Genomic DNA, 22043 nt, shown 5'->3' with positions numbered 1-22043 from the left:
AGAAGTTTACTGAATTAATTTCTAGTCAAATTTGGCAACGAAATATTAAATTTTCAGAAATCATAGAAATTTTAGTATAGTAAGTAGTAGTACTTAATATACTGCATTGTTTTCAGTAGAAATCGGCATTTCTAGTTTATTTTTTACAAAATGTATCATGAACTTGTAATAATAGATTTTTGAAATATGGTGCGTATTACGATACTTGTTTTACTCACGTGTGGTGGCACTGAAACCGAATTTTCAGCGAGGGCGCAGCTCTGGCGATGCTGTTGTTGGAACTTCGGTTGATAAGGCTCCAACATCCTGAAAATATCTTAATCTGTAAAAAAATCACACCTAGCGTATTTTATAGACAAATGTAGATAAAGAATGCAGGCATACTATAACTCTTGGAACGTCTTTTAAACAGGGAGTGCGAGGTATGAAGACTTTAAGCGCTACTTATTTCTCAGTTTTTTTTTTTTTTTTATAATATAAGAGTAGCAGACGAGCATGCAGTCCACCTGATGGTAAGTGGCCACTGCCGCCCATGGACATCTGTAATCAACCCCAGACAGGATTAGATATTCCTACCTGAGGTCGGCCACAGATGCGCCGCTACCCCAGAGGACTAAGCTGGAACGCCTCGGGAAAGTATGTCTTCCTTACCACACAACTGTATTTATAACAATATTCCCTTTATATTTATCTGTTCTTAAGGGCTCATAAAATGACAATAGTATGAAATTTCGCATTAAGAACTTGCTGCAAAACACTTTGAAGACTGCATTCTGTAATCGACATCAAAGACTTCACTACGAAGTTATGCTCAAGATATAGAAAGTTTTTGAAAAGCACTCAAATAATTTGAAAGCACTAAAACGGGGCAATAGGATGCAGATGAAAAGTTGTATAATATTAAAAGTGCACAGTAAGATGTTATTTAATACATCTTAACTAAATTTGATATGAATTTAGAATTTCCACATATTAAACGGTATGTGTATCGAAATCTAGAGTTGTGTGTGTATTACAAAGTGAGTTCAATCCAAAAGCATTTGGCGATATCCTCCATATATCAGAGACTTCTATATTGATCGAAGTTTACCAATCAGCAGGCCTAATATGACCATATTTTTTCATTATGAGCATTTTTTGCAAATCTTTTTATATCCAACTGTTGATAAGTGGATTTTTCTCTGCCACTGAAGGATATCATGAGCATACATCTAAACTATAACGTTTCAGATTACTGGACGGTTGGATTGAGCTGATGATACTATCATCGTCAACCATTTACTGGCCCACTATTGGGCACGGGTCTTCTCAGAATGAGAAAGATTAGGTCACCGCGCTGGCCAATTATGTATTGATAGACTTCGCATATCTTTGAGAACTTTTTTAAGACCTCTCAGGTATACAGGTTTCCTCATGATATTTTCCTTCACCGTTAAAGCAAGTTATAATCAATTTATAATTCACCATAGATTAGTAAAGATTACTCACTCCTAACTAGAGAATGTACCCAGTTTTGAGAATTGAAATACTTGCGTAAAAATGTTTTGCCACGTCTCCGTGCTAAAATATCCCTAAAATATTTGAAATAATTATTTATTTATTATGTAAAATCATGTAAATTACGCAGTATTAGTTATTTATTCGTAAATTTTCTCTAAAAATGTTTTTATTTGTCAAGAATTCAAAAAAAGAACTTACATTATAAGCCATTTGTGGCTTCATACAATTTCAAGGCGGCGAAGTATCTTTACTAATCTATATAATTCACAATAAGAATTTAAACGTAATAAGAGCTGAAAATAACAAGCAAAGGTACCACGTACAGCTTATAGACGCACCTGATCTTGCCCCAGCGGTTGAAGAAGAGCGCGATGGCCGCCACCCAAAGCAGGAGCACGAACGCCACTATCAGTGCTTCCTCAGCACGCACCACCACACCACTGCCATCTAATATCGGACGAAAAATATTGAAAAATTGCCATCTAATGATGGACAAATATTTTTTTATGGAATGGAAAAAGTGGTTATATGGGATATGGCATAGTATTTACAAGAAGAGAGAGGCCGTTTACTGAATATCGATTTTTATCCTCATTGGAATCTTCAGTTAACAGCTGTAGAACCGCTATGGTCAAACTAAGATAAGACTAATTATTGGAAACTTAATTCAGATTCGTGATTGATATAGTGGTAAGCCATTACTAATTACTGTAAGGTATATTAAATTCATAGGTTTGCTATTTCAAATTCATAAAAATTATGACGATACCTGGTCTTCCAAGATCAATCATTGACAGATTGGTCCTCATAGTCGGCGCTGGATGTAGTGGCGAGGATGATGGATGCAATCGGAGCACTACTTCTGCTGGCGGGCCACCTGTCGCTCCACTCCATTCTGCGAGAAACGAAGTCTTTTATGATTTTACGAAGTTTTGAAAGGGAAATTCTCAAGACAAACTCGCTGAGTTCTGTACCCTTAGTATGAGTTTTTTATGTTTTTACTGAAATTACTGTTTTTGTATTTGTTTACGTATTTGCCCATACATTTCCAATCAGTGTCCCTAGCGGACTGTATCACAACTGATTGAAAATGTATGGGAAATACGTAAACAAATACAAAAACAGTTTTTGTAAAAACGTAAAAACTCATACTAAAGTGATTCAGAAATTCTCATTGGTAGGTTAGGCAAAACTAACTTTTGTAAACAGATTTCGTTCTGCTCTCATAACTTTACGGCTTGTTTAAATTGCAATATATCGTTACTGGAAAGGCTAAATGTCTAACACGGAATGTGACCCTATTGTGTGTTAGACTTTTACTCTTTCCAGTGACGATATCTACTGCATTCAGCAACATCAGTGCAGTCAAGAGTTGATGGACGGTAGTGACTAAAATTCATGTGCGTTTCCATGTTTCCTTCCTTGTTGTTACTATTTGATAGCAGTTGTTAATCCCTGTTACAGGTTCAATTAATTTGATAACATCTGATGCAAGTTAACTAACTATGCCTTCCTCTACCAATCCGTATTTGACTAGCAAAGTGAAGTATATTTCACCTCCTTTCACCTTTTACAAGGGTTGCTTCCAAATAGTGTTTTCCCGTCCCCGTATCTTCGCTTTAAACATGATTGATGAAATTGTCATGTACAAAGTCAAGACGTGTCTTACTTTACATACATTACATACTAAAAACCTAAACAGTATACAAACGTATACTTGTCTTTGTATACATACCTACTTGACATATGGTATGAGTAGAAAAAGATAATGTGAGTAAGTTTGTTTGAGTCGTTTCGTTAAATGTGTCAGATAAAGCATTTTTCTGTTTTTGTGTGAAGGTAGTAGAACCTTTAGTGGTTCGACTCCGGCGACAACACCGCCACATCTATTTCTACCTTATAACAGCAGTGTTAAGCGCTGATGTGTCTGGTTTGAAAAGTGTGGTGGAAGACATATTTATCCGAGGCATTCCTGCTTAGCTTAGCTTAGTCCTCAGGGGTAATGGCGCATCTGTGGCCGACCTCAGGTAGGAATATCTGAAACTATCTGGGGTTGATTACGGATGTCCATGCGGGAGTAGCCACTTACCATCCGGTGGTGCACGCTTGTCTGTTAATCCCATATTATTAAAAAAATCTGGAACCAGGTGTGATTAATGTTCGTTCGCGTTAGGAGGACTCCGATTGTGTTCCGTTGGAGATCCCGGAGTTCTCCAGCAAACGCTGAGGACGGCCACCGGGGGGGGGGGGGGGGTTTAGTGCGGTAAAAATCCCCCGTGACCCAGCGTCACTCCCATGGCGTCGGGTACCTTTTGAAGGTTTCCTCCTCGTCAACAAAAAAAAGGTGTGATTAATGTTATCTGTTACATCTACTTTACCACTCTCACCGGCGGAGATGCGTGACGTGGGTGGTTGTGTTCGGCGGGCCTTGTCTGGTGCGGAGGACACTTCAGGCTGCTCGGTGCCTGCTGTGTCTGAAAACAAGAATTGCCTTTAGCACCAAAGTATATAGTATTTACAAGGTACATTAAAGCATTTAGATCGATTTTGACAAACCCACGGAAAGGTAATATGTTTAAAGAGACCGACGTAGATTAATTTTACCCTGAAATTATTTAAGATTTTTAGGAAAATTCGAAAAACATGTGCGTGGACACTGGAGACTATTTTGGAACGCCTCGAATAATGTAAAATAAGTTTGGTAAGATCATGGTATGAGTTAATCATACCATGATCTCATGATCTCATGAACACAAAGACAAGTATACAAACATCCAGACAGAAATTTTAATTTATTAGATAGATTACTGCACGCTCATTTACTATTTAGATTTCATAAAAAAATGAAGCATAAATAATGAATATATACGTCCATCAGCCAATACATAATATCTTACTTATCTTACTCGTATATATAAAATTCTTCTGTCACAATGTTAGTTACCGTACTCCTCCGAAACGGCTTTACCAATTTTCACCAACTTTTATATGCATATTCAGTAGGTCTGAGAATCGGCTACTATCTATTTTTCATACCCCAAAGTGATACGGGTTGTTCAACCTTAACATTTTTTTATTTATATGGCAACACAACGTTTGCCGGGTCAGCTAGTATTTTATATATTGGCATATATTTATTGTTCTTTGTTAGTATCAAACAACTTTTGAATAGTGGGTATACAAAGGTGAACTGTTGAGAAAATTTGTATAGAATTTTACAGTGGCCTGGAAACATTTTGTCTGGCTAGAATATTCGCTTTGATAATTCTTGCTTAAAAGATGATTATAAAAATAACATTTTTGTTAAGCTACGTTCAGTTGCTCATAAAACTTTAGCTTTACCTAAATATTTCCATAATGTGTACTTTATTTTTATTTTAGGCATTATATTTATATTTAGGGATTTTTGGATTAAGTTCTAAGTAGTCATATGTCTAAGGCATTAATAGCCTCGTGGTTAAGAAACTCGGCCTTTCGATCGAGGGGTCCGAAGTTCAAATCCCAGGCACCTCTGATCTTTCAAAAGTTATGTGCGTATTAGAAATTAATTATAACTTGCTAAACGGTGAAGGACAACATTGTGAGGAAACCGGCATACCTGAGAGATTTATAGTAAAAAAATCTCAAAGGTATGTGAATTCCTTCTCATTATGAGAGGAGACCCGTGCCCAGCAGTGGGACAGTAATGGGTTGATGATCATGATTGAGTAGTATGTCAACAAAATGTTGTTTTAATAATAAATAACACATATAGACATGACTCAAGTTATAATGTTAAATTTCAATTGTAGAGGTCTTGTAGTTTTTCCATAAAGAGGACAAATGCAAGATTTTCGAATTAATAACGGCTACTTTTACCTTAAGAAGTTATGATGAAATATTTAGGATTTGATATTAAAATCGAGAACCAAATAATACGCTAACTTATTATGATTAGTCATTTTTGTATTATAGATCATTACTTGCAATTATTTTTAATTATTTTTCGCACGTCTTATAGTTAAAAATTAAGAGGACATTTTTATCTTATTTAGTACAAAAATATACTTTATTTTATTATATTTTTTTTGTTCTTCGTTAACGAATAAACTAATTGATTTGATTTGATTCGTTTAACCAGACACGCTATTTTAATAAACGTAGACCAACAGAAAAAAGTAAAGGCAGAATTGGAATTCTTAATCAGAAATCGTTCGGCCAAGCGTGAACTGAATTATCAAAATCTAGGTCACTAAACATGTTTTTAATCAGAAATTAATTTCAGTTTTATTAAAGTGAATTTCAAATACTTTTTCTTTAGGTATTACGATCCCCTTTGAAAAAATATATGAATTCTTACCAAGATACTGAAACCTGCAGGTAATTATTTAAGCAAATTTCCACTCAGAAGTGGTACTTTTTGCTCAGCATGTTGGTTTAGCAACACAAAGAAAATGCTGGTAGCCTCATTAACATATTGTACAAAGTCTGCGAGAGTGGGTGGCACTTTTCTAACTCTACGAAATTGGATTGAATAATCCAGTGCCTTATCTAAGGCAGCTTAAGATCACATATGATTATGAAAAAAAGCGGACGAGCATGCTATCCACCTGATGGTAAGTGGCTACTGCCGCACATGGACATCTGTAATCAACCCCAGATAAGATTAGTTTCGTACCTGAGGTCGGCCACAGATCCTCCGCTACCATTGAGGGCTAAGTTGGAACGCCTCGGATACTTATGTCACATAATATACCACACGTTATTGTCAACCTCTGAGGATATTGAGACCGGCACATGAAAATGAGCATTTTGAAAATAATTCATATATCCATTCATAAGCTCATTGCTAAAGTACAAAAATATAAAAAATGTCGATATATTTTCCAATCTTATGTTCATAAAGTTCATAACAATTTTGATTACATAATTACTAATACCAAAGAAAATTTTCCTTTCTTTCCCTTTCTTTCTTTCTTTCATGTAAGAATTTAAACGGTAATTTCAATGCCAATATTTCGACAATTTTTGTCTACAATCAAGTATTAGACTTTTGATGGTATATGTAAATTGAGGGACATTACCACATTCGTATATTGACACGAACTTGTCGACTCGATTAGGCTTAATATGCCCACCGGGTCGCAAATGACCCACCCATGCAAATAACGCTCTAATTGAGAATAGAGGTTTTGGCGAATAGCGAAAATTTACTAATTTCTATTCCTATTTGAACAACTTTATGAACCTCATAAAGTATTATTAGATGTAGTATTAGATGGATATTTTAGGGTTCCTTACGCAAAGGGTAAAAACGGAACTCTTTTACTAAGCCTTCGCTGTCTGTCCATCCATCCATTCACTTTTATGGCTGCTCTGCTATAACAAATACTAAAAATAAAAAACAAATGAAAATTTGGTGGTGCGAATTCGACACGCACTTGGCTAATTATTTATTAATTTTGAAATTGAAATATGTTTCGAATCCCTGCCTGCTGAGGGGGCTGTTTTTCTTTATCGTTGTAGTTAGTTAAGGCCCGGCCAAACAGAACGCGTATTTTAGCGTCGCGCTCTTAGTCGCGCTAGGCGTCAGCGCTAGAACAAAATCCTGACGCCGCGCTCTAGTGCCAATTATTATAGCGTATTGTATTGAGTTACTACTGAACGGTCACACAGAGCGGGTACGCGTTCGATTGTCGCAGTGCTCGGCGTTCTTGTCGCAGGGCGTTGTAATTTTTTACAGATTTGCGTACAAGCGTCATTGTATGGGAAAAATTACGCGCGGGCGTACGAGAACGCGCGTACGCGTACACGCTCTGTGTGACCGCTTACTAGTAACTCAGTACAATACAATTCAGCGGCGTCAGGATTTACTTCTAGCGCTAACGCCCTAGCGCGGCGCTAGAATACGCGCTCTGTGTAGCCAGGCCTTTATACTTAATTTCGAATGTGCACAAAAAATCGTTGTGTGCTGTGTTCGAACCTCAGATCCCTGAATTAAGCGGCCACGGTTAGGACTGGGATAATCCCTTAAGCACATTGTATTATATGTATAGTATGCACACTCAAGTAATAAGATAATGTAAGGTACTATTATAAGGTAAGTAAATAAGTAGCAGTGATCATTTTATCAATATTATGTGTGTATTAGAAATTAATTATTATTTGCTAAAACGGTGAAGGAAACATCGTGAGGAAACCTGCATACCTGAGAGATTTATAAAAAAAATCTTAAAGGTATGTGAAGTCTACCAATACGCACTTGGCCAGCGCGGTGGACTATGGCCTAATCCTTCTCATTCTGAGAGTAGACCCGTGTCCAGCAGTGGGACAATAATGGGTTGATGACGAAATAAGTATTATGATCATAACATTAAATTAGGTAAATAAGTGCCACATTAATATATTTTGTCAGTAAAGATAAGTCGACTAGGTATTCGTTATTTGCAATTAATTCACTATTAATTACAGTACTGAAGGAAGCCTGTTTATAGCTGTCTGCTTCTAAGTACCAAGCCAGGCCTAAGTCATAAAAATTACGTAAGAGTAATCTTACTACAATATACAGGCTGGTCGTAATTGGCCACATTCGAAAATATAAGGAATAGCGGCAAATGCGTAAATGAGTTACGGGGCCAATTTTGATAAAAAATTAAAACTTTAATCAGAAATATTAGGCAGAAATAAATGGGCCGTTTAAAAAAATCTTAAGGGTGAACAACCCTTATCAGTTAGGGGTATGAAAAATAGAGAGTAGCCGATTCTCAGCCCTACTGAATATGTATATAAAATTTGGTGAAAATCGGTAAAGCCGTTTCGGAGGAGTACGGTAACTAGCATTGTGACACGAGAATTTTATATATAAGATATCGCCAACTAACGGTACCTATATTACATAATACGAAAGTAGTTTTTTTGCAATAAACTACAGAATCGGGTCGAGTGTATTGACCTTCGGAGAGGCTATACAAGTATATATTCAACCCTTATCTGTTCAAATTGTTTTATAATGACAATAGAGTCCAACTACGAACTGATTTTGATCAGCCAGACTGCATTAATATGTCTGTATATTAGATAAGTTATGTAATGGTATACAGGGTGAATTTCAAATAGGCCTTCAGGGCCAAATCCGAAACTATAAGGATGAGCGAAAAATGCTGAATAAGAAAAAGGCCGATTTTGATAAAACTAAAACAACATTATTACTTTTTTAAAATATCTTTTTCCCTAGCCTGGAATCGAACGAGTTCATTTTGAAAAAAAAAATACCACGGACCCCTCTATAAAGAGGCCGCGTTTCTTAACCACTAGGCTATCACTGCTTGCTAGGCTTACACTGCTGTTACTAGGCAGGAATAAGTGTGACGGTGGTGCCGTCAGAGTTGAACCACAAAGGATTCTACCACCTTCAATAATGGTATGTAACCCCATATAAGATCGATAATATGGTACAAAAAATGTGAGCCGTTACGGGACGCCTGGCAGATGTGAAACATCGACATTATTTTGTAAAAGTAATATGCCGAAAAGAACATATTGTGATAGGAACTAAATATGTCATAATGATAAAATAAAATATTACGATTGATGCGCATGGCGACGCGTCGCCACACCGTACACACTACTGCATATAGACTGTATATATATACCATCGTATAGCGTGGCGACGGCATGCGTCGCCACGCCAGAAATCGGTTTTACCTGCGGCTATAGATGTTTCACATCAAAACATTAATTGAAACAAATGGTATTTATTTTCTACACCAGGCTCGTTGCGAAATCTAGAAAACAAAGTAGGTATTTCTAACATTAAATATTCCATTTTAGAACTTGAGAAACACTTAAGCAAGTCACGTACTTATCTTAGCTTTTCTTACTTGTAAAATAAGTCTTGGGCGATCATTAACAAAAGCTAATTGAGGCACCAACTAAGCTCTTTATTTTTGTGAGGCTTCTATTTTTACTTTTTTATTTTTCTATAAGTATTTATACCTTTTATGCTGTAAATTGTTATAAATTATAGCTCGACTAGCATAGTCATTGAAGTAAGGAAATAATTATTGAGTTCTAGAGACAAATCTTGTAAATTTATGTTCTTTTTCTGTCTGGGAATCAACTATAAAAATCAGTGCTCGTCTTTCATGATGGTAAGGGGCCATCGCACCTCTAGACATCTGTAATCAACCCCAGATAATATTGGAATTCTGAGGTCAGCCACGGATACTTCTGAGGACTGAGTAGGAACGGATCGGATAAGTATGTCTTCCTTACCACGTTCTTCAAACCAGAACACAGCAGCACTTAACACTGCAGTTATTATGCAGAAAGAGATGTGGCGGTGGCGCCTCCACCTACAAACCACAAATGGTTCTACCTTATACTGTTTGCACTCGTTTCAAAGAATAAATAAATTTGCCTATTCAACAAACATTATTTTTAGGCGGTGTCGGGGAAAATCGATTAGTCAAGTTATCTCGGCTTAGCTAGTAATTTATTCTCGGAAACTTTATCGGATCTGAAATGCCAGCTTCCATTTTTGGCTTCTATATCTGCTTTCGTCTTTATACGCTACGTCTTTTTCGAAGTTGGTTTGATCTAAATCTTTTGATTTCTTACTTAGGATAGCTAAGATAAGAAAGTAAAATAGCTAGCTATTTTTTTATACGTTAGTCAAATTACTAATAGAAATAGAAACAATTATTAGATTGTTTAAAATTATGAGTAGATTTTAAGGTAGATAGGTAGATAGGTGGCGGTAGTGCCGCCGGAGTCGAACCACATAGGGTTCTACCACCTTCAAAGTCATACAACTCCTGCATGTGTTTTTCTGTATTCATGGCATCCACGACTCAGGAAATCTTAGACATGTCATTACATAAACATAATGAACATGACTATTTTTAATATTTACGAAATAGCAAACAAGCAGGTAGCATTCATTCGATTCCAAATAAAAAGCCCACAAATAATCCTTAAGAATGAGACAAAATCGCTTTATTGATTTTTCATACCACTAAAGTCGCGATAAAACTTTTCACTTTATTCTTTTCGATTTCTTTTTGCGAATTAAGCAATACGGTATTGTTTCTATATGAGGATTTATTTGTTTCAAAGTAAGTTGAATATATGAATAATTTCCGTACATGTTGTTCTGTTGTGTTAGCTTTTCTGAATGGAATTATTTCTATGCGTATAATGAAAATGAAGGGCGCATTGCCTCGTAGCATTGCATTGGTTGCATTGGATGTAGATCATCCTAATGGTGGTACAAAGTAAATCAGCGCCGACTTCAGCCCGACGTAGGATGGTTGACTGGTAGTAGTTAAATTTCATGCGCTTTCGTGTTTGTAAAAAAATAAAATATTTGCACATTAAAATTACAGACTTTACTTAAATGTATTTTGTGTTAGAGATTTCTATAACATTAAACTCCGGCCTTTGGAGCTGAACATGTCGTGTGCGGTCTGCAAGTTTATTTTATTAGTGATACCAATGAGAGATGCCCCGTTCTCTAGGGACATGACTGGCCTTAACATCAGCGCCGGCTGACGTTGCCGGGTCGCGAATGTAATGCTGACGCTTTTCGTGACCCGGTATCGAGCGTCCAAAAGAACGCCGCATTTTAGTTGATAAGATTCCGACATAACTGCCCCTTTCATGATCCATAAGGATTTCTTAGCGTTTGAATAAAGGGACTGTTTATTGCTTGGTAAAGTACGCTTTCTCTCTTCGAGTAATAGGCAGAAGCAAGTGCCGATTGCAGGCAAATTGAGTGATTGAAAGCACGTAACGTTGTAAAGTACATTGTAATCTGCGCATGTGAAGTTGGCACTTAAAGTTACTTTAAATACTTAGAACACGGACGCATAATTACAGCAAATTTAACCGTATCGCGATACAATACGAGCTCGTTTATTTGATTATAGCACGGCAACAGGAAGTTATTAAGCGAGTTTCCGAAACATTGTGAGAATCGATTTGTATTACCTTAATTGAGGTGAGAATCTAATATTGGGTACTACTATTTTTATTTACCCGACTGTGGTTGAGTCTTCGATCAACACATTGTTGATTGAAGGGTGGAGTAATGTTTTTGAGTTTTTGAGAAATGTCTCATTCTTTGGCACGTAATACAGCCCAAACGGTTTGATTTTAACATAGAGCTATATAGATATATAGAGCTGTCGTTGGATTCATCTAAATTGTGGGAATGACATACACGGTTTTAGACGCATCCTACACTCACAGTCTCACAATAGTATTCCCTGTGTCGTGAGTGTCATGAACACACACAAAGATGAACACACAAACACCCAGACCCAGAACAGAAATCTAATTTCATCATTCACGTATCTGTCTATATATTATTTATTGTTAGGCAGTCATGTGTGAGGTTGAATTTAGTCAGGTCTACAATGATATGAAAAAAAAGAATAACTCCTGAACTTATAGAAAAATAAATTATTGTCACCATAACTTCTTACACGCGTGGCCTATTAAATCTATTTTCAAACGTCTAATAACGCTAAATTTACTCCAAGGCTTGTTATCGTAATGACACTTGCTTCATTATTTATTTAAGCCATGGTAACCTACTAATACTTACCTACTCAAAACTCCATAATATTCGATATTTACTTTTATATACTTATGGTGAACTTTACGTGTTGTTTTTTCCCCTGAATATTTTTGGGTAAAAATGTTCTCTATTCGTGTAGTAATCATGTAATGATATGTATGTGTTATAGTCAAAGTCCGATACACAGTCTCTTCGCGGAAGGACTGGTTTATCCTAGGTTTGGCCAAAGCCATCAGGCAATCCCCGAAATACATTTCAATTTCGCCCTTTGCCTGAAGTATTTTTAGTCAAACCCAGGAGCTCCTAACTTTTCAGTCAAACGTCGAAAGTAAATTATTCTGTTTCGGTTTTGGCCTAGTCAATCCTAGAAGCGACTGCAAAACTCGGTCAAACGTTGATCTGAACATGTTTAAACAGGTTCATAATGTCTCTCGCGGTGTTCCGACCGATTGTTTTGTCATTTCATGTTCGTTCATTGAGCGTGCGGGCGTGTAATTGTGTAAAATTGAAGATGAGTGAGGTTAGGTTAGGTTAGGTTAGGTTAGGTCTTTTAAATTATTAAAACAATAAACATCAAAATTTTAAAAATGTTATTTTTATACCTAATCTTACAAACTAACCTCCGTATATTTCAAAGCATTTATTTATTTATTTTATACTTTATTGCACATCGTACAAAAGGTGGGCCTAATGCCACACGGCATTCTCTCAAAGCATCTCAAATATAAAAGTGAAAATCACGTAAGCTGACCAATCAGGTGTCAGAACTGGCAGAGTTAAGCGGTTCTTAAGACTTGAAAGCTGCTTAAATGATAAAATGCTTCCAAATATACAAGGATAAGACACTTCATACCTATATCGGAGTTTGACTCGTCAAACCCCGATTTAATAAAATTGTGTTTTGACGTTTGCCTGACCAAATTAGTCTCTCCCAGGTTTGACGAAAATTGTTTAGTCAAAGGCCGAAAATTTCCATTTGTTTGGGCTTTGACTAAGTCATTCAGTCTGACCTGAGGATTGACCAGTCCAACCTAGGAGCGCCGGAGCTTCGGAGTTTGCCTATAACATATGTATATGGTTGTATACAATTAGGTTCAATTTAGGTAAAGCAGTGATAGCCTAGTGATTAAAATTCAGCCTTAATCGAGGGGTCCGAGGTTCAAATCCCAGGCAACTCTGATTTTTCAAAGTTATGTGTGTATTACAAATAAATTATCAGTCGTTTTAACGGTGAAAGAAAACATTGTGAGGAAACCTGCATACCTGAGATTTATAAAAAAATTCTAAGGTATGTCGAGTCTACCAATACGCACTTGGCCAGCGCGGTGGACTATAGCCAGTGTGCCCGTGCCCAGTGTGACAGTAATGGGTTGATGACAACAACTAAGGCAGGCAAATATTGACAAATGTCGAACGTTTTGGACAAAAATAAAACCATGAAAACTTAATTATAACTAACGGATGTTACTGAAGTTGCATATTTTTTCTGACAATACTCCAATGAGCATAGCTGTACATACAAGCCATAGTAATCAGAGTTCTCTTTGATAAATGACTTGATAAATCACATCGTAAATGTGACAAGGCGTCGGTGGCGGCACTTTGCACAAATTGCGCCGCAAATCTGACACAAATGTCTCATTCCGGCAGTTCTGTAAATGTCGCAATAAATGTCACAGTAAAATACTGACTGATATTCGTGTTTATTATTTTCGTAATAAAGATACGAAAGAGTGCCACACGACTGTTTGTTGACAGTTTACAAAGTATAACTTTGGACGCATTCGGAAATTATAATACAACTAGCTGACCCGGCAAACGTCGTGTTGCCATATAAATAAAAAAAATGTTAAGGGTGAACAACCTTTATCACTTACGGGTTTGAAAAATAGATAGAATATTTGAAACTGCGATGGTAGCGAAGTCTGTCGAATCCAATGTGAAACATTCCAAAATCAACAACTACTTACGAATTAAAAATTAATAAAAAAAACCTTTTCCCAAGGACTAAATTGTGAATCTAAACCATTCTCAAGTCCCCTTAAACACACATAACAAATTTCATCAAAATCAGTCCAGTTGTTTAGGAGGAGTTCAGTGACATACACACGCACATAAGAAATATATATAATACAATGTGGTAGAATGCTCTTTGGTTCGTCCGGAGGCACTAACGCCACACCTATTTCTGCCTAATAACAGTAGTGTTTAGCGCTGCTGCGTCCTGCTTTAAGGTATGTGGTTAGTAAGACGTACTTATCCGAGGCGAGGAGGTAGTAACGCCTCCAACCTCAGGCAGGCCCCTAATCTTATCTGGGGTTGATTACATATATCCATGAGCGGAAGCCAATTACCATCAGGTGGATTGTAAGTCTGCTACTTCTTTATTATAAAAATACCTCTGTACCAAACGACAGTCTGAAATACGTTTAAGTTACCTACATTCTACATTCGGAACCTTCATTTATCGAGAGTCGCCAGTCTGGGGCTGTAATAGCCGAGGCCACGTTAATGAAAGTGATCCCGAATTGACACCATCTGTATAACCGTCCAATTTAGTATACGTCTGACTAATGAAGACGGATTTTGACTAACTTTGTCGCATTTGTAAGGTTTTTCTTATCCAAAATGCTGTAATTGTAGAACCCTTTGTGGTTCGATTTTGCCAAATAATAGCTGTGTTATGCGCTGCTGTGTTCTGATTTGAAGGGGGCGGAGGAGGAGAATTTTGTATTGTTATTATAATCTCCATCATAGTAATAATTGAATGGTAATAATATTGTGTACATGAGAGTAAAGTTTATTTACCTACATGACTTTTTCATGATTAAAAGACATTTTAAAATACTGAATTGTAAGTTTAGTCACGCCAAAGAAGTATACATCTGTTCTACAGTTAATATAGTTGCTACTAGAGTGTCATGATTTTAGTCATCCGGTCATGATCATGTCAGTCAGATTTTAGATACGCGTATGGGAACTATATTTCATAATTCGTGATACCCTAGCCCTATTCTAGCTCTAAGCTAATTTATTATGTATCATATTAACTTTGTAACTTTTTTGGTGAAATAAAATATTATTATTATTATGCTGGTCTCCGAACTACAAGGACAACATAGATCGCCTAGCGTAGATACGCGTTGAATTCCACCTCTATCGGAAGCCCATACAAAATTAACGCAACGTGGACCGAGTACAAAACCTACTTCGGAGTCTAATTGTTTATTAAGCGCCCGTTACGATCTATGAACTACGGATAGCTTGAATTTTGAATGCAGATTTAGTAAGGTTTTGTAAGGTTTGGTAACTTGGTCTGAACTGGACCTCGGGGTCGGTTGTAATACTAATCTTTGTTCATTTGTAATGATTAGATGTGATAGCGTAGTGGTTAGTGTCTCGACCTCTTAATCGGGGGTCCGAGATTCAAATACAAAAAATGGATGTGTGATTTTTTAAAATGTGTATAATAATAAATTATAATACCAAACGGTGAAGATAAACATTGTGAGAAAATCTGCCGTAAAAAACTTCTTAAGAAAGTTTGATAAACAAAAAAGTTTGATTAAAAACGATTCAGCTGAGATATTAATTGGAAAAAGATATTAGCTATAAATAATTATATTATGAGGTTAAAAAACAGCTGTAAAATTTATGTGATTGGCGTAACGACATGAGGAACTCGCCACAAAACCTACTCTCTTTCAGTATGAATTGTATTTCTTTAATAACACAATAGATGGCGTTGTTCTAAAACAGAAATAATTCTGGCGAGTCTTCACCATCAGTATAGACCATGTAACGTTAGCTACCAAGCTCGTGATATCATTAATTCTGGTTAGGAATCCTAACTCCATCGATCACAGTTGGCAAGCTAAGCTCTTCTGGGCTTAAGGGATAAAATCACTATTGGATAAACAACACTGTGAAAAGTACTAAAAGACTAGAACTCTTTGTATGTCGACTGTGATTACAACACCGCCTTTCCGATAACCTATTGTGGTTTGAAGGGGTAGAAGGTCAGGAACATTGATATGTGTATTTTTAGATTAGTCTGCAAGAATAGGAACGCATCTTTAGTGGACCTTAGGTAGAAGTCCAAGCCTATTTAAAAAACCCTATGCAGCAGTAACTATAAGATTCTATGAATTACCATGAGCTAAAAACCATGCTATGCAAATATAAATAACTTTAAGTAATAATTACCCTACAGTTTTAAGATATTTAATGTTCTTTTGGTCGATAAAAAAAAATCACGCAAATGGGACCGATTTTTATGTATTTTTTACTCGTACTTCAATGCTTACAAATTTTGACATGAAGTTTTGTATATACAAATGTTATCTAGCTACTGCTTATCTAGCGTAGCGATGACCATACTGATTCGACTTGCAAAGAGTTCCGGGATCGATTCCTGTGCTGGAAACATCTAGATGATGAATATAAATTTGTGTATGTCTGAGTGTTTGTGTACTTATCTTTGAACCCGTGTAACGGAGGACAAAAATGTAGGGCTATTAGTGTAAACGTTTAAAAAACTTTATTTTATAATATAATTATATTAATATTTTATAATATAATTTATAATTAATATCAATATTATAAGTAGCCGTAACTTAAATAACAAATTGAGGGTTAAACTACAAACTCCTTTTGTTCGTTCAAAATAAATATGACTTTAAAGCGCTCCATAAAGTACTAAAATATACAATATAAAAGAGATAAATGTTTTCTTCGCTTCAAGTCTAAATCTCGCTTTATCCTTGAAGCTGCAATGGAAGTTTTTGAGTTAAGATATATTTCTACACATTACTTATACGTTGTTTCATCTTATCGTTTATGTTTTTTTACCACATTTTGGAGGGTAGTGTTTTAAGAACGTGTGTATGTCTTATTCTTTGACACGCCTTACAGCCTGAAGGGTTTAACGTATTTTTACATGAAGGCTGAAGGTGGTAGAATCCTTTGTGGTTCGACTCCGGCACCACCGCCACACCTGTTTCTGCCTAATAACAGCAGTATTAGCTGCTGTGTTCCGTTTTGAAAGGTGTGGTAAGGGAGACATTCTTTTCTGAGGCGTTCCAGCTTAGTCCTCAGTTGTTGGATTCGTCTAAATTTTGGCAAATACATCAGTACACTTAGTTTTTACGTTTTGACAAAAATGACTGTTTTTGTTTTTGTTTGCGTATTTCCCATATATTTCCAATCAGTTCTGATACAATCCGCTCGGGGCGCTGATTGGAGATGTACGGGCAAATACGTAAACAAATACCAAAACAGTCAGTTTTGTAAACACGTAAAAACTCATACTAAGGGTACTGCTGTATTTCTGAGTAGTTGGGGTTCTGCTTTTTATAATAATTGGTACTTAAATATTTTTTTCGGCACTAGAAACTCTTCTTCTAGATTATTTGATTCTATAATATTATCATCATACTTATTCTTATAAAATGCCAATCATAATTATAATTACAGGAAATGGCTCACTGTATATTTTTATTAGTTACAATCAAAATATGTATAATGTAGGTTCATAACAAACTTTACTTCTTTTTTTTACTTTTGTTAATTATAACTGTAAATAAAAATAAAACTTTAAAATATAATAGCATAGTAGCGTTAACCGTTACTCAGTTGAAGTTGTTAAAATAATTAACCGTTAGAACAAATCTAGTCTTTTGTGCTCACAGCGGCAGAAATTAAGGCTTCGATCAGACGAGCATATAGTCCACCTGATGGTAAGTGGCTACTGCCGCCCATGGACATCTGTAATCCACCCCAGATAGGATTAGATATTCCTACCTGAGGTCGGCCACAGATGCGCCGCTACCCCTGAGGACTAAGCTGGAACGCCACGGAAAAGTCTGTCTCCCTTACCACACCCTTCAAACCGGAACACAGCAGCGCCTAACACTGCTGTTATTAGGTAGAAATAGGTGTGGCGGTGGTGTCGCCGGAGTCGAACCACAAAGAGTTCTACCACCTTCAAAATTGTGATTAGGTCATAGTCCACCGCGATAGCCAAGTGCGAATGAGTAGACTTCACATACATTTGAATACATTTCTTTAAGATTTTTCAGATATGTAGGTTTCCTTTCGATGTTTTCCTTCACCGTTTAAGCAAGCCATAATTAATTTCTACGCACGTACAAGTAACTTTGAAAATCAGATTTGAACCTCGGACTCCTCGATCAAGAGGCTGAGTTTCTTAACCACTAGGATAACACTGCTTTTTACATATATAATAATACTAATATGTATATCTATTCTCAATTTGCCAAGAGTACCTGTGTACTATGTAATGGCTAATAAGAGATTGACGACCAGTGCTTTATATGACTACACATTATAATTACCTCTTCATATTGACGCAGTATTACAAACAATAATCGAGATATTAGTATAATACAGTAAATAACTTGAATGAGTGGTATTTAATCAATCAATGTATGCCCACACAGCGGCATTAATAAACTATCGAGGTTTAGGTATAGACAGGTGACCAATCGATATATGTACTAGACCTTCGTGTGGTCAGATTCATATTTCGAGGTCGTGACTTTAACTGGTGGTGAATGTTTTTATAAAATCGGTTGGTATGCTAGTTAAGTATATATGCTAGTTAAGTATTTGGTGGTAGAACCCTTTGTGGTTCGACTCCGGCGGCACCACCGCCACACCTATTTCTGCCTCATAATTAGGGCGAGCGAAGCGAGTCCTCTATAATTCGAAAATCTTGCAAGCTTTCCATCCCTTTTTTGAAAAAGCTACAGGGCTTATAAATTTGAAACTTAACATAGTTACTTAAGGTCATGTCTAGATTGGACCAACACGATTGAAATAAGGTTTGGTACACAAAAAAAAAAAAACACTTTTTTATCAAATTTAAATTTAGTGTAACATTGATGGCTGTATGACTTGGATTATTTTTGTTTAAATAATGGCAGAATAAAAAAACGTCATGATGAATGCGGACATTTATGACATAATTATGTCAATCAAAAATATGAAAATGCTAACGTGGCAGCGTTTCACCGAGGTTTCACCGGTGTATTTTAAAAGCGTTTTGTTTCAAGTTTTTCTTTGTTTTATAATATAGGAGTAGCCGACGAGCATACAGTCCATATGATGGTAAGTGGCTACTGCCGCCCATGGACATCTGTAATTAACAGAGGTCGGCCACAGAAGCGCCGCTCCCCTGAGGACTAAACTGGAACGTCTCAGATAAGTTTTTTTTTAAATAATATATGAGTAGCAGACGAGCATGCAGTCCACCTGTAGTAAGTGGCTACAGCCGTCCATGGACATCTGCAATCAAACCCAGATAGGATTACATATTCCTACCTGAGGTCGGCCACAGATGCGCCGTTACCCCTGGACTAAACTGGACTAAGCTGGAACGCCTCGAAAAATCATGTTTCCCTTACCACACATTTCGAACCAGAACACAAAGGCACAAACATCCATCCATACTCACAAACTTTCGCCTTTATAATATTCGTTGGATATTATAAATGTTTTGACGCAGTGCAGTTTCAAAAACTCCACATATCCGATTAATCTAAGTTTTTGTTTACAGTGGGAAATTATAAAACGATCAAATAAAAAAAAACCTTAGCGACTGATAATGACATACTGTTTTAATAACTTGCGCGACTACATTACTAAGTGAGCGACTACATTACTAAGTGAGCGACTACATTACTAAGTGAGCGACTGGAAATATAGAGAGGCAACTTTAGTATTAAGATAGATTAGGTTTTTGTAATTGAATTGGTTAGGTTAGGTTGGAACATATAAGACAATATAAAACGAAGCGAACAGGGCGCGACAGCGCCCAGCGAGCGGGTGGGCCCAATCTGTATGAATTCAGACCTTACCTTTATTCATGATCAATGACATGAGCACACAATATTCTACTTATTATAGTATTTTTCAAAGTGATTTTTGTATTCGAAACACTTCATTTAAAAAAAAATGCTACTCAGTATTAAAAAAAAACATTTGCTAAATATTGAATAAAATGCAGGACGTAATGTTTACACTTAGAAAAATATTAGGTCGCTCAAATTATGTCGCTCAAATGTTTGTAAGTTGCTGTTCTATTGATTTCTCGTCACTCGCAGCCAGTTGCTCCCTTAGTAATACTATAACCAAAATTCATTATTTTTGTCATTCAAAACTTTTATTTGCAGTCACTCGTTTAAATACTACCCGTTTAGAATCCATCCGCAAATTTCATTTCCATCGTCAAAAAATACTTTGTTTGTGGCAAAAAGCCCAGTGACAAATTTACAATTTAGCGACTATCACATTGTGTTTTACGGAAATTCGTTCCTGTATTGTATAGAATTGGTTATGTTAGGTAGAAACATAAAAGAAAATACAAAACTAATTGAGCAGGCCACACACATAATTCATTAATTTAATTCATAAATTTAATAGTTAATTTAACAATTGATAAAAATGTTATTTAATAGAATTAATTAGTAGCTCATTCGCAGCTTTACGGAATGTATCCCTCGGAGCTTTAGTAAATTAAAGAAGTCGTGGTGAATTCAACATTCACTGATAAATGACCCAAATCGACATGAAGAGAATAATAAAGGTCATTCACCATCTTGTTGATTGGTAACAGACCCCAGATTAGCTTATAATGTACTGCGTTTCAGACATCCACAATAGCTTATACCTATATATACTTAAAAAATATTTTTTGCAAATCAGACGCAATAATTTTATAAGTATGGCGGAGTTTAAATTCAAGAGTAAAAAGATACCAAGGATAAATTGCAAAAAAATTACAATCCCAAAAAATGGATCTAATATAAGTTATCCACCACAAGCATTTAAAGTGGTTCTGGTTCTGGATCAAAGGTAGCTTTGCTCTTCATAGGTCTCTTGACGAAAGGTAGATTTAATAATTTATTGTTAATTAATAAGTGACCACATCATCTTTGATATAGGATCTTAAACTGAATATACCATTCACGATACGCGAGCCCTTATAAAGCTGCGCTTTTTGCTAGTAGTAGTGTTTAACGCTGCTGTGTTCTGGTTTGAAGGGTGTGGTAAGGGGTTACTTTTCCGAGGCGTTTCAGCTTAGTCCTCAGAAGTAGCGGCGTATCTTTGGCCGACCTAAGGTAGGAATATCTAATCCTATCTGTGGTTATCAGTTAATCTGTGGTAGCCACATACCAGCAGGTGGACAGCATGCTCGTCTGCTACTCCTAATTTGTATAACAAAAAGATTACAGGTGTCAATGGACGGTAGTAGACTATGGTAGTATCCACTTACCATCAGGTAGACTGCACCCTCGTCTACTACTCCTATATAAAAAAGATTACTTTCTTCTACGAAACTTCTACGAATCGAAACATGAAATAACATATAAACTGAGTGTCATTGCCCTATCAGAAACAAATAATGTTCTCACCAGGTTTATTCCGTTCGCATCTGGGTTATGTACTATTTTATGGAGGCAATAAAATTGTTAGCAATAATATGGGAAGAGATGTAAGTTTATGATACGGGAAAGATAATGAGCACATGAGAGTTTTTATACTGTGTTAGATATCTACACTCATGTGTTCTTTATTTAAAGAGAAGTATTATAATAATTGGGCAAGTGAGAGTCAAATTCACTGGATGGTTCCGTACTACCAAATTTTCATTCTTTTATATTTTTAGTATTTGTTATCATATCAACCATAGAAGGAAATGAAATTATTACCTTTCGCAGTCGGGAAAAAAATGTTTTTTTTACACGTGTGTTCATCATCAACCCATTACTGTCACACTGCTGGGCACGGGTCTCCTCTCATAATGAGAAGGATTAGGCCATAGTCCACCGCGCTGGCCAAGTGCGTATTGGTAGACTTCACATAACTTTCAGATTTTTTTTAATTTCTCAGGTATGCACGTTTCGTCACGATGTTTTCCTTCACCGTTTAGCAAGTGATAATTAATTTGTAATACTCG

General features: G+C 36.3%; 1 protein-coding gene across 1 annotated transcript in view; it reads right to left on the bottom strand.

Annotated features, from left to right (window-relative positions):
• The window catches only part of LOC140757160 (uncharacterized), a 71490-nt gene that overhangs the window by 5575 nt on the left and 43872 nt on the right, over window positions 1-22043 (bottom strand). The window contains exons 3-6 of the mRNA XM_073092696.1: window positions 3888-3974; window positions 2270-2395; window positions 1839-1947; window positions 219-306 (exon numbers count right to left, since the gene is read on the bottom strand). Coding sequence (XP_072948797.1) covers window positions 219-306; window positions 1839-1947; window positions 2270-2395; window positions 3888-3974 — 410 coding nt within the window. The remainder of the gene's footprint in view (window positions 1-218; window positions 307-1838; window positions 1948-2269; window positions 2396-3887; window positions 3975-22043) is intronic.

Source organism: Epargyreus clarus, unplaced genomic scaffold (genome assembly GCF_041222505.1).
Source record: "Epargyreus clarus isolate Ecla_fem2 unplaced genomic scaffold, WU_Ecla_fem_2.2 ptg000004l, whole genome shotgun sequence".
In the NCBI taxonomy this organism is placed as follows: Eukaryota; Metazoa; Arthropoda; class Insecta; order Lepidoptera; family Hesperiidae; genus Epargyreus; species Epargyreus clarus.
The sequence above is the reverse complement of the archived record's forward strand: the minus strand, read 5'-3'. Positions and strand labels throughout refer to the sequence as shown.